Source organism: Hyperoodon ampullatus (assembly GCF_949752795.1).
Source record: "Hyperoodon ampullatus genome assembly, chromosome: 2".
Classification (NCBI taxonomy): domain Eukaryota; kingdom Metazoa; phylum Chordata; class Mammalia; order Artiodactyla; family Ziphiidae; genus Hyperoodon; species Hyperoodon ampullatus.
In genome coordinates, this window is record NC_136915.1 from 39,798,045 (window position 1) to 39,811,122 (window position 13,078).

Genomic DNA, 13,078 nt, shown 5'->3' on the forward strand with positions numbered 1-13,078 from the left:
ACTCAACTGCCGTGGGAGCCTCAGGTGACAGGCAGGTTGTGGGGCATGAGGGACCCCAGAGTGTGAGGCTGCAGGGGCCCTGGGACACGCTTGTCCTGCTGGGGTTCTGGACCTACAGACCAAGGGTCATGTCCCCTTCTCGTCTCCTCCGCCTTCCCTCCCCTTCTCTCTCTCTTCCATTCCATCCAGCTCCTTGCAAGGGAAGACACACACACTCCATATGACATTGTGAATTTATCCGGGGAGTGGGAAAGAGGGGAAGCCAGGTGAGTGACAAGCGGGCAGACCCGTAACACACGGGAGGGATCGGGGGCCCAAGGCGATGGTAGTCACACAGGACTTAGCAGCTACAGTAGCGGCTGCCCAGGGTGTCTGTGTCCTAATACCCAGAGCCAGAGAACAAGCCTGTTTTATCTGAGTGGGCCTGTGTAATCACAGAGGTCTTATGGAAGAGAAGGTGATGTGAAGACTGAAGCAGGGGAACATTTGAAGAAGCTGATGGATTTGAATATGGAGGAAGGCCCAGGAGCCAAGGATTGCAGCTCTAGATGTGGGAAAAGGCCAAGAGAGGGATCCTCTCCTAGATCCCTGCGCAGGGGGCCCTGCCAACATCTTGGTTGTGTCCAGGGAAACCCACTTCCGGCTTCTGACTCCAGAGCTGTCAGAGAATAACTCTGTGTTGTTCGAAGTCCCTAAGGCTGTGGTCAATTGTTTTATCAGCAAAAGGAAGTGAATTCAGGGACAAACAGGCAGGCAGAAGGGGTGAAAGACAGGGAGAGAGTAGACAGACTGGAGGAGGGCAGGTGATCAGGGTTTAGGTGGACAGTCAGAGACAGAGGTGGGTCAGAGACAGATGGAGAGAGAAGCAAATAGGGAGCCTGGAGAAAGGTGCGAGGAGGAGGGCAGAACGTCTGATGGGCAGGAGGCAGGAGATGAGGTAGGCCGGCAGGTGGGCAGATAGAAGCAGGAAGTGGGCACAGAGGCAAGGACAGGAGAGAGTGACAGCGAGCCAGGACGGCAGGCAGGGGCCCTCAGAGCTCGTCCTTGTCCCCAACAAGCATTACAGGAGCTTCCTGAGCTGCAAGTGGATCCCATTCTTGGGCTTCAGCACAACTCTTGGAATGGGAACAGGGACCCTGGAGGGATCCGGTGCCAGCTCAAAGCGAAGCAAGGTCAGGGCCACGGCCACCTTCATCTCATTCATGGCAAACTGCTTCCCGATGCAGTTCCTGGGTCAGGGAGGGAAAAGGAAGTGAGCAGAGGCTTCTAACCCCTGCCGGGCACAGGGCATTCAGGGCTCTCCTCCACGTGGCCCAGCCCCGATCCCTTCCTTATGGGTCACACTGAACGTGCTGCCCAAGCCTCGGTCCACCCTCTCCCCCTGACCTTTACAAAGCCCACCTCTCTCCAGGACTAGCTCCTAACTCCTACTTCTGCTCTCAGCAATAGCAAGTCCTGTTGGGGAGGTCGGCCCTCTAAGCCACAGGGTCAAGTCACGTGAATCAGTAAATGTGAATTAGTACTTTGTTCACTCGTCCACAGGCAGTTTCTGGTTTCAGGCCAGGCCAGGGCACTGTAGGGGGGTGTGGGCCACTCTCGGGCCCTCACCACCCATGGCAGACAAGCAGGAAACCCAGTCCCCAGACAGGACCGGACAGGGTTGTGTAAGAAAGTCAGGATGGCAACTGGGAGGCTTCTTGGAGGGGCCACGGGTTAGCGCCCCTCAACCTTCTGGACCACTTGCCTCCCAGTCAATGCTCCAGCCTCCTGTCTCCCCGCAGCCCCTCAGTCAACCCGCCCCTGGAGCCTTCCCATTCTACTCCAGCAAGGCCCCTCCTCCCGTCCCGTGGGCCCCTCACTGGCCTTTTCAGTCTCCTTGCCTCCCCTCCCTCTACTGCAGCCATGGCAGCTCCGGGCCTGCTGTGCCCTCCATCACAGGGAGGACACGTCGCGGGGCCTCAGCTGGCGTCACAGCGCTCTCTGGGCTGCTCCTCACTCACCTCGCCCCTGTCCAGCCCCTCTTCCTCACTCCACTCCTGTTGAAGTCCCCTCCCCCTGCCTCTGCCGGCCACATGCTCAAGACTCAGTCTAGTGACCGCCTGGCCTCCTGCCTCTGCCACCTGCGCCTCTTTCTCTGGCATCCCCATACAGCTTTAGTGTTAACTCAAGGACACATCACCGTCCAGTGACCAGGACAGTGCCAGAAACATGGAACATTCCACAATCTGCTCAGTGAATGAATGAATGAGTGAAAGAGTGGATGAATGCATGATGTCTGTCTTGTAAGGCAAACGTACTGACCACTACACTATGGAAACATCACATGTCTGTCTTGAATAGTGGTAGTTGTTTCTTGACTGTGAACTCTTGGAGCAAGGAAAGTTCCTTTCGTCTCTGTGTTCCCGTCTTGTAATATATGGTTTGGCACACAGAGGCTTGCTTAATAAATAGCTTTCTATTTGAACAAAGTTAATTGAATTGAAAAAAAAAAAGGACTGGATTAAAATTAAACATTATTTCAGACCTCGGAATTGAGTTGCCAGGTACCCCCTGTCCTCTGGTGGCAGCCGCATGACCTGCAGCCAATGTCTACAAGGAAGAACAGGACCCTGGCACAGACCAAATCCTAGAGCAAATTCTGGGAATGTGTTACGTCAAGCCTGTTTGTGAAGGATGATTCACCAACTGAAAATTTCACCGAATTATACACTCAGAAAAACTTTGGATTACTAAGTAGTTCCAAAGTTATGAAAGTTACTATTTCAGGGGGGATCTGTAGCCATTGAAGATTTTCACAGCAGTCATTTTGGAGTGTATCATCCAGCTTCACAGCTATTTCATATGTGCTTTATATTTTACACAGCAGGAAGTTCTCAAATGCATGTGTCAAACACAAAATAGTGAATTTTCTCTCAAAAGCACTTGATTGCCTTCAATTTCAACCTTTTTTGCCAAAGTTAGACTCTGTAGATTCTGGGACTATGGTATATAATCCCCACTACATATATAGAATTTTGGCAACCAGAAATGGTGTCATATTTATATGAATATGCAGTCACAACTCTTAGGTTTGACTACAGAAATAGAAAAGACACACGTGACTATGTAACTTTCTTCAAACGGCAACTGTAAGTGATCACATACATAGTTTGAAGCCTCAGGAGAAGAAAAGCAGTTGGAAATCTAAATCTATGCAAACACGACTGATGATACAGTCAGAGGTGGATTGTTGAACTAAGTAGAAAAGGCAGTGGGCTGGACTAGGAATGTGTGAAGAGAGAAAACCATCTTTAAAGATGACTGATAATTGTGGAAAGCAAACATCTGAAGTTTACCTTTCATGAAAAATTCTAAAGCTGAAAAGTCATACTCCTAAAGTGAGGAAAACCCTGGAATACTTTGGAGCAGCCACGGCCATGGAAATGTGGCTGGTCGTTGTGGAAGTCAGGAGGTCAAGGTCTCCATGGTGTGCCCTGAAGGTCTTCTTGTACATGGGGACACACGCCTCCTTCTCAAAACGTTAACATACAGGGACATAACTGCATACACCACATATGAATGTAGACAGTCACACACATCAGGTAGCACCCAGTGACACCCAGATGCCCCAGGTACAGAAGGCCTCACCTGGATCCTCCTGAGAAGGGCAGGAAAGCATGGCTGTGTTGAGAAGAACCTGGTGCAAACCGGGATGGGTCAAACACCTGCAGAGAGAGCACCGGGGCCAGGACAGGTGGGGTCAAACTCCTTGCACCAACCCACCAGGGGACAAGAATCCCCTAGAGGGAGCAGGGGAGGTGCTGGTCTGGAGAGAACATCCCATCCCCTCCTCTATCATACCTCTGGGTTCGGCCACACCTTCGGGTTGTGGTGAAGCCCATAAAAGAAGAGGGAGACTGGGATTCCTGTGGGGCAGGGAGGAGAGAGAGAAGACTGCTGGTAACCATGGCAACAGGGGCAATGTGCACAAAAGGCCTGGGAGCCACCATGAGAGCTACCCTCCATCACTCTGAATGAAATGGTGCTCTTGCAAGACAGGTGGGCTGGAGGTGACAAAGCACAACAGCACAGATTAGGAGTAGGTAACCATGCCCAGGGTTGAGAAGGAAAAGAATTGGAGGCTTACATTTAGGAGCAATTCAAGTGACAACTCTCATTTATCAGGTGCCATCATGAGTCCTCGGGGAATGTGGATTAACTCATTTAATCCTCACAGCAGCCCTCAAGGAAGGCACTCCTATCCCCATGTGCAGATGACTCACCTAAGCTTCTGAGAGATTAAGGGACGTGACCATAATCCCACAGTTAGGAAGTGGCAGAGCTGGGATTCAGACCCACTGGGAGGTGAGCCAATTGGTGGCCTCCAACCACGGCAGGGCTCTCAGACCTATTCATCAGCTGCTCTCTACCATCCACCTGAGGGCTCCTCAGAGACTGGACCATCTGACCCATGACAATGGATTCTCTGAGCTCCTTCATTTACTTAGACCCCATAAAGAAAGAACCACATCTCCACCTGCTTCTCTCTTAAGCCTTGATGTCTCAAGGAATTAGAATTTTCGGGCTCTATTACAAGACCACCTTCAGGGGCTAGCATTTGTTTACTGATCTTTTGCTGTGTTCAACTTCTATGTCAAGCATTTTACAAAACTTGTCCAAACTACAGAGTAAACATTAATTATTTTAAGGTGGAAACGAGTCAGAGCATCCCAGAACTGGGAAAGCACATGTGTATTTCTGATCTCCCATGTGGTCTTGCAGAGTGCTTAGTTTAGTGGGTGTGGTGAAGCTCGTACCTGCAGGTAAGGAGCGTCCATCAGGGAAGGTGATGGGCTTGCTCAGATCTCTGAAGATGAATGGCACTGGTGGATAGAGTCGTAGTGCCTCCTTGATGCACATGGTGATGTAGGGCATCTGTTCCAGGTGGTCCCTGAAAGGCAGCCCATTTGAGAGCGGCAGAGCCAGACAATCAGGGGTTCTCCATTAGCTGAGAGGCAAGGTTCTCCCACCGGTTGGGCACTCACAAGGTGATGGAGGCGCCATCCCCCAGGAGGCTCTGGATCTCTTCCCGGCACCTCTGCTGATGCTCAGGGTGGGAGGCCAGAGCATAGAGGGTCCAGGAGATGCCAGTGGCTGTGGTGTCGTGACCCTCGAACATGAACGTATCCACTTCGGCACGGAGCTCCCTGTCAGACAAGCTGCTCCCATTCTCCATCTGTGGAGGCAGGGAGAGTGCAGGGTTTGCCCTACCTCTGTGCTTCTGGGCAAAGCCTCAGGCCTCTCCTGCCCACACTCACTCTGGCAAAGAGGAGGATGTCCAGGAAATCCAAGTGCCTCTTGCTCCTCACCTTCTCCAGCTCTCCCTCCTTCTGCAGGTGAGCTTTCCTCCGCTTGATCACTTCATCTGTCCCAGAACAGTGGTTCCCAGGCAGAGCTTAGGGCTCTGGGGAACCAGATGCAGCACCCACCATACCCCTATCTGCCCCTCAGGCCCAATCTGGGTACCAGGTGGATGAGGACGAGGGTGGGAATGGGTGCACATGTCAGGGCAGAGAGCTCCAGCATCGTCTGATCCAGGTCAGGCATCCCCTCAATAGCACAGCCCATGGAGGCTCTGCCTCAATGATGCTGGGAGGGGGTCTCATTCAACCGTCTCCAACGTGGTGACACATGTATCTCCCTGCACCTCACCTGACACCCTGACGTCTCGGTTCCCAACCCCTGCACCAGGGAAGTACCCAGTGTGGGTGTGTGCCAGCCCCTGAAGAGGAAGCAGGAGTCTGGGCTCTGCCTGAGGGGTCAAGGCCAGGCCCTTTTACATGTGCATGATGGGGGTGGGAGGGCAGGAGCCGCCCAGAAGGATTAGAAGAACCTGTGTGTTGATGGGTGAGCTGACAGGCCCGGTGGCTCCAGCGGCCTTCAGGGGTCAGCCTGTAGATGATGTCGTTCTGGTAGAAGATATTCCTCACCCGGGAAAAACTCAGATTGCTGAGGTCCTTGATGGCCTGGATGTAGGATTGGATTTTCCTGAAGGGAGAGGATGCAGAGGAGACTGGAGTGGAGGGAGCCTCTGACCTGGAGACGGAGTGGGGCTCCAGGTGGGGACTCCTCAGTCAGTGGGTACAGGCAGCACTGAGGCTTTGTTATTTCTGCCTTACAGCCCTGGAGACACTTAGTCCTTTACAAGTGGCCTGAGTGGCCAGGTTTCTCCCTGTTCAGGAATCAGGGGCCTATGACTGAGTCAAAGTTGGTCTGGGTAGAATTTGACCGTGGTCCATGACTCTGTGCAGAATGTTGCTTTCTGTGCTGATAAGCATCCACGCTGCCCTAACTGCCTCTCAGGTAAGTCCTCCCCAGCTGGTGAGAACAAGGACCCTGCAGTTGAAGGGTTGTCACTGACCTGTCTGTCTGGATGCTGCCCTGGTGGCTGAAGGCACACTTCATGATGGTGTCCAGGGTCATCAAGGAGACGTGTCCAAGGACCTCCAGATGTGAGTCCAGGCTGACGAGCTCCTCCCACTTGTCCTGTAGTGGGAGGGGGACATTGACCCTGCTCTGCTCTCCCAGAAGGCCTGTGCTGACAAGGCCAGGCTCTCTCTCTGTCTCTCTAAATCTTTGGATGAGATTTCCTCACTTTCTAAGCAGATGTGTTTTAGCAATTCAAGGCTGTATCACACACGTGTAATGTGACGCCTATTTTCTCAGAATCTTTTATTATATAATCAATCATGTTCTCTCATAATATTCTGTATCAGTTCCAAATTTTAGGAACAAGTTTTGATCATAACAACCTTATGGGAGGCCAGAAAGCATAGTTTCTCAGGGAACAAATGTGGAATCTTTTGTGTCCTGAGATTGGAACCAGACAGGTGATGTCCAACACTAGTATGCAAATATTTCAAGGCAAGGAAAAGCTTATGGGGCTCTACTGCCTCCTAGGAAGGGACATGAGGTACTTCAATTCCTTTTATTCATTCAATGTTAGCTGAGACCAGGTGGTGCCCAGTCCGGATGAGAGGTGATGCTTGTGAAGACCCAGCTCTCTGAGTGTAGACCTGGCCTCATTTCCTCCCATGAGTGGCTCAATTCCATGCAGAGGCCCTGGACTCCATGCCAGAGCCTATCTGAGTGACATCCTGGTATGCCCACTCTACCACTGAAGCTGCCATTGTCCAGGGCAGCCAGGGACAGTTTGCACTGCTGTACAGGGGAATGACCCTTGCTTTTTCCTTTGTGTTGAAGATGTGGAGATGAGAGGAGAGTGGACCCTGAATACAACATGGCCCTGCTTTCCCTTTCCTCAGATCCAAGCTGGTGCTGGGATACCCCTCTGTCCCATCCAGTTTTGGTGAGCACTGTCTCAGAGTACATTCTGAATGCATCATTCTGGGGGCTGTGTCTGATGGATGTCTGAGGGACACAAGTGTCTGAGAGTGGACCTTTTTTTTTTTTTTGCGGTACACAGGCCCCTCACTGTTGTGGCCTCTCCCGTTGTGGAGCACAGGCTCCGGACGCACAGGCTCAGCGGCCATGGATCACGGGCCCAGCCGCTCCGCGGCATGTGAGATCTTCCCGGACTGGGGCACGAACCCGTGTCCCCTGCAATGGCAGGCGGACTCTCAACCACTGCGCCACCAGGGAAGCCCCTGAGAGTGGACTCTGTCAGCTGTGCTGGATATGAGTGGGTCCAGGTGACGAGGGATGGACTCACCAGCATCACTCGGACAGAGTCGGCCATGAGACCCACGTAGGGCTTCAGGATGTCATAGTGGAAGGCTGGGGTCAGCATCCGCCGGTGCTGGAACCATGTCTGCCCCTCCAACACAAGCAAACCATTCCCTAGGCCACAGATGGGTGTGTGTGTGGGTCGGGGAGCCTGGATAAGAGGGACGACTGAGCACAACTTGGGAGGAACCAAGGGTGTCAGGAAAAGACACGTCATGGGCAAAGGTAGGAAAGGCCAGTACAGTTCAGGAATGTGAATTTCCAAAATGGCTGGTCCATAGGATGTGATTATGACAGCTGTGAGACAGAGGTTGAAAAAGAGTAGGGGGGCAGGTGATAGAAGGTATTAATTAATAGTCAGGCTGAGAATATCACAGAGGACTGAGGAGTGATGAAGACGAGGCTGAGTTTCAGGAGGGCTATCAGCACCATTACAAAGGGTGAGAGTTTCACTGGAAGGAGAGAAATGAGGCTTGACTGAGAGATGAGAGTGGTGACAGGGTGCCTGGCACCTGTTGTTCTCCATTAACCAAAGTGGTAGCTCTTGGTAAACCTAACTGGTGGGTGGACTGCAGTTGTATTTAAATGTACTTACCAATCCAGGGAATCAGCAATCTGTAGGCATCATGAGACTTTGGGTCTGAAAAATAAGGAAGGAAAGTGGAGGGCACCAAACAAGACAGGCAGCCCCCAGAGCAGCTGTGGTACCTTCCATTCCTGATGCTTGTCAGCTGGCAGTCTGTCTCAAGCCACCTCCCTCTTGCCTCCCATCCCTGACTCTCTCTGTCCTGATGGTCACTGTGGGCCCAGGAAGGCAGACTCAGTGTCCCAGCAGCAGAACACCCACAGGACTAAGATGGTGAATTGGCAAGAAAGATAGGCTCTGCTCAGTGCCACAGAGTAAGAAAGAAGCCTGTGGTTTTCCTACAGTTTGTGGTGGTTTGGCCATTTCATGACCCAGGACAGGCAACAGTGAGAGGTGCTTAACCTAAATCAGTGTGGACAGGGAATTGTCTTCCAGACCTGGGATCATCTCAATTGGGTTAAAACAAGAAAGAAAGTAAGACAGAAAAGAGAAGTCAGCCCCACCCAGGTGTTTAAGCATTTACTATAAATGAATAATGTTGGCCTTAGTCTGGCTTGTGGGCTGCAAGGATGGCTGGTAGAGAGTCAGGTATTGATGGCTGAAGTGCCAGTTTCTTCTGGAATTTCACAGATCCAGGGGCATGTACCCAGGAGGGAAGATTTTTCTCCCGCTGGGATGTGGGTTTCCCTCTCACCTGATCTCCCCAGGACCACCTTCATGTAGTCAGGGTCATAGATCAACACTTGGGCTTTCGTCCCCCACAGCCAGCGAACACAGGCACTTGGGTATTTCTCTACCCTCTTCAGTAGGGGTCGCAGCTCGGTCTCCTCTTGGAACTGTCCCCAAGGGAAAGATAAATCAATAAAACCCTTCTGTGAGTTCCAGTGCTGGAGTGGGGGTGAAGGGCAGGATGGGTACAGGGAGATCGTTCTTGATCGATCCGCAGAACTAGGAGTTTGGAACTATTTCTTCTGACCTGGGCTCCGCCCCAGACCTTGCTGGCTGTCCACCTTCGTCCTAAGACCACATTCTGTCCCCTTGTCAGGTAGAGCCCTGGGCCACCGGTACGAACTGCCTACAGAAACTTACATCAGGGATTCACTCCCAGGCGTAGAAAACTTTGGGAAGTGATTCGTACAACAGTTGCATGAGCAATTTATGATTATTCGTATCACTTGGTAAGCAGTTTTGTTGTATAATTTTGTTTATTTAGAGAATAAGATAGATTATATGTTTAAAATTAAATGTATACATTAATTTCATTTTGTCTTACTTGTTTTATATTTTCAATAGTATCTCAGCATACATATAAATGTTAATTTGAAAGAGTGTTTGGGATGTATATGGCTAAGTGAAAAAAATTAAATACTAAATTGTGGTTTGAATCATATTATATTACATATTGAGAGAGTACACAGATTCTGGATGTATCATGAAAATGGTATTGAATTAAGGTTTTGACGTGTGGATTATTTTATCCCATTTTCATTTACCTGTGTCCAGAAACTTGTGTGCACTTTCCACCGCCTAGAGGAATCTCTTGAAACTCCTCAGTGTGGACCACAAAGGCCCTTGCTTTCTGGCTTTACCCTCTCTATTCTTGCCTCCTGCCGGGCTGGCGAGTCCACAGGACCCATTGCTCTGCCTCCAAAGATGCTGCCGCCAGTGCTCCTTGCACTGGCCCCGCCTGCTCACACTCCTAGGCCTCTGCCCAGGTTCTTTCCTCTACCTGCTGTGCCCCTCCTCTTTGCCACAGAGCAACTGCCTCTCCTTAACCTTGGAGATTCAGCTTCGTTTTATCACCTCTGGATTTCTCGTCAACATTTCGTCCTAGGCATGTTCCATGCAGTCACCTCGTCTTTAATTCAATGGCTTCTGTGTAACTCAAAGCAACCCTCTGCCACTTTGGTACCTAATCTCTGCCTGCATCCTTCTACCATCAGGACTCACAAGCTCTGAGGCAACTTGCCTACTGGAGGATGGGTTCCTTCACTGAGCACATATTTACTGAGCATTTACTGTGTGCCAGGCACTGGTTTAAGGCACTGAATTAGGATGCGGCTGTAGATGCTTGTCTGTTTGGAGCCTCCAGGAGGAGACAGTGAGATTGAGGACATGACAACCATAGGGGCTCCTGAATGTGTGATGGAGGGAAGACCAAGCCTCTGGGGAAGCTTTGGGGCAGGGACCCTAACTCAGACCTGAACGTTAGAAAGCTCTTCGTCATGCACTTGCTCATTCATCGAGTCATCATTTACCAAGATGCTCTGGGGTTACAAAGATGAACCAGAGGCGGGCTCTCCCAGAAGGAGCTCACAGCTATGACACTGCAGACAAAACTAGCTGAATCCGGTTAGCACTGCCTTATGAGAAGGACAGCCAAGGGAAAAAGGGTTGTCCCCTGCGCTCCTGGGAGACCCAGAAATACATCTTGGAGGAGGTGGCTTGGGGTTGGGCCTTGGTAGACAGACATATGAGGGACAATTTCATTCCAGGTAGAGGGCACATGGGAGCAGAGTTCCAGAGGCCAGAATGCCCAGGCAGGCGGGGAGGACGCTGAGTAACCTGGGGTGCAGGAGATTAGGAAGGAGAGGGGAGAGAGGTACTGGGCCAGCCCACGTGGGGCTCGGGCTGTTTCCGGTTCCCGTCTTTGGCTCCACTCTACAATAATCACGCTGCAGAGAAAGGGAGGCCTCAGCTCTCTGCAGCCCCTGATTTTCTCCCAACATTTGTTCAGTCCACAAACCCTTGATGAGCCCCTCTCCATGTGGCCCCTGACTTGGCTGTGAGCTCCCCGCCACCCAGGCTAGTGCTGCCAGTGCTGGGTGGGTAGGCGCTGCCCCTCCCCAGCCTGCAAGCCGCTCCTTCCCTCCTCCCTGTCCCTCCACACATTGGACTGACATCCCTCTGCGCAGGCTCTGTGCAGGGTGCTGGGGGTGAGGGGGATTTCACGCTCGATTCCAAGAGCTCATAGTCCAGTGAGGGAGGACAACAGGCAGGTGACCTCACCCTGTGGATGGTGCAACTCAAACGTCAGTTCTCCTTACCTGGCACCATCCTGGGGACCTCACTCATGTGTGCCAGCAGCTTGTCAGGGTTTAAGAACTGAAATCAGGAGGCTGGAAAATTCTTCAGTCTTAACAAACCGAGCCAGTTTGTCCCTACAGTGACATAAACCCCTACCCAGCAATTGGGTCTCTTTTCCTGTGACCTGACACCTTTCTAGATTCCTGTCTGTCATCTCCACAGACAGTGAGCCCACAGGGCAGCATCCATCAGAGTGATGTCTGTGCTCCCAGGCAAGCTCAGGGCCAGGCAGAAAGGATGGGATTGAGGGATGGGGCAGGGAAGCATCTAGAAGCCTGTTCTGTGAGAATAGCTGAAGCTGCTCAGCCTGAGATGGGGGAGACTCAGGAAGGAAGAGCCACTGTCCTCAAAGTGCAGGGCTGCTAGGACAGCCTGCAGATCTACCTAAAGAAGGAGTGTCTGACAGACCCGCAGACACCAGCACAGGGTCCTGGGAGGGAGTGAGCTCCCTGGACTGGGATGAAGAGCCAAGATCTGAGGGGTAAGCTGGGTCCTTTTGTGAGGCCACGTGCTTCTCCCACAACAAGGCTTCGTCCCATGGGCTTGCTGACCAGGACCATGGTCTGAGAGACCCGGCCCTCCCTGCCCTCCCACTCCCCCGTCCACTCCATCCTACCTCCTGCATGTGCCCATAGAGCCAGTGGGAAGGAGGAGACGGGAACTGCTGGAGGGCTTTGAGCAGCCACTGTCTGTGCCGGTAGAGCTGCGCTGCCTTGAGCAGAAGCAGAACCAGGCTGATCAGGGAGACCACCTGCAGGAGCCCAGAGACACTGCCCAGGGCTCTGGTGGGGCTCAGCACAGAGACACTCATGGTGCAGCGACTTCTGGATTGCTGACTGTCCCTGAAGGTGGCTGACCTCCCCTGAGCACCCACCTGGTCAGGGAAGCTTGCCCCGCCCACCTGGGGGAGGGTGAAGGTGAGGGCAGAGCTCAGACCTGGACTTCCAGAGTTGTCTTTTTTTTTTTTTTTTTTTTTTTAATTTAAACCAATATCTCTTGTTACAAAATGTAAGTAATATAAAGAGACGATAATATTTATAAATAGAAATGGGAGTTTGGGTTGTAGCAGGATCCTGTAAACTATCACGTGCTTACATTTTAAAAAACTTATACAAATGGAAATAAAACAGAAAAATGAATGTTTTTTAAAACTTCCTTGAATAACGTATCACTGTGATATCTTGTTTAACACTGTGATATTGTACAGAACCAGAGTTTAAGTCTGTAGTATCATCTAACTGTAGACTACCCTGCATGACCACATGAATCTTTTTCATTTGTCCAATGCAACTGAAAATTCCATCTTCCCTGCTTTTTTTTTTAACTAACCAGTAAGTTAATGAACACTGAGGGTATGGATGCTTAATATTTTCTTAAGTTTGCAGTGATATGTCTGTGTCAATACCCCTGCCTTCCTTCTTAAGAAATGAGAGAATACAAATTTGATATGTAGTAAAAGATGGCTACTACTGAAATATGATAGTCTTAGTTTTAAAAAAGGTTTAGGATTATGTACTTAATATTTAAATACATTTTATTCAGATCTCTTGTTTTAGTCACCTTTTGAGGCTTAAAGATTCTTAAAGCAAGATTCCTTTCAGAGTCATTGTTTTCACCTTGCTATTTATTAATTATTGTCTTAATCTGTGTTTTTCTACATCTATCATTCTTTCTCTCTGT

General features: G+C 50.8%; 1 protein-coding gene across 2 annotated transcripts; it reads right to left on the reverse strand.

Annotated features, from left to right (window-relative positions):
• Nucleotides 1–1,060: 1,060 nt before the first annotated feature.
• Nucleotides 1,061–12,209, reverse strand: LOC307049001 (cytochrome P450 4A11-like; the record flags this gene model as incomplete). Of its 2 annotated transcripts, none has more annotated exons than XM_079698311.1 (12): nt 1,061–1,229; nt 3,628–3,704; nt 3,841–3,905; nt 4,797–4,930; nt 5,025–5,215; nt 5,298–5,404; nt 5,873–5,931; nt 6,401–6,525; nt 7,712–7,839; nt 8,321–8,365; nt 9,006–9,147; nt 12,015–12,209. In XM_079698311.1, the coding sequence occupies 12 exons, from the start codon at nt 12,207–12,209 to the stop codon at nt 1,061–1,063; spliced, it is 1,437 nt and encodes a 478-aa protein (XP_079554437.1). The 2 variants fall into 2 exon arrangements, with proteins under 2 accessions (XP_079554437.1, XP_079554436.1); XM_079698310.1 differs by having other exon boundaries at nt 5,873–6,027.
• Nucleotides 12,210–13,078: the final 869 nt, after the last annotated feature.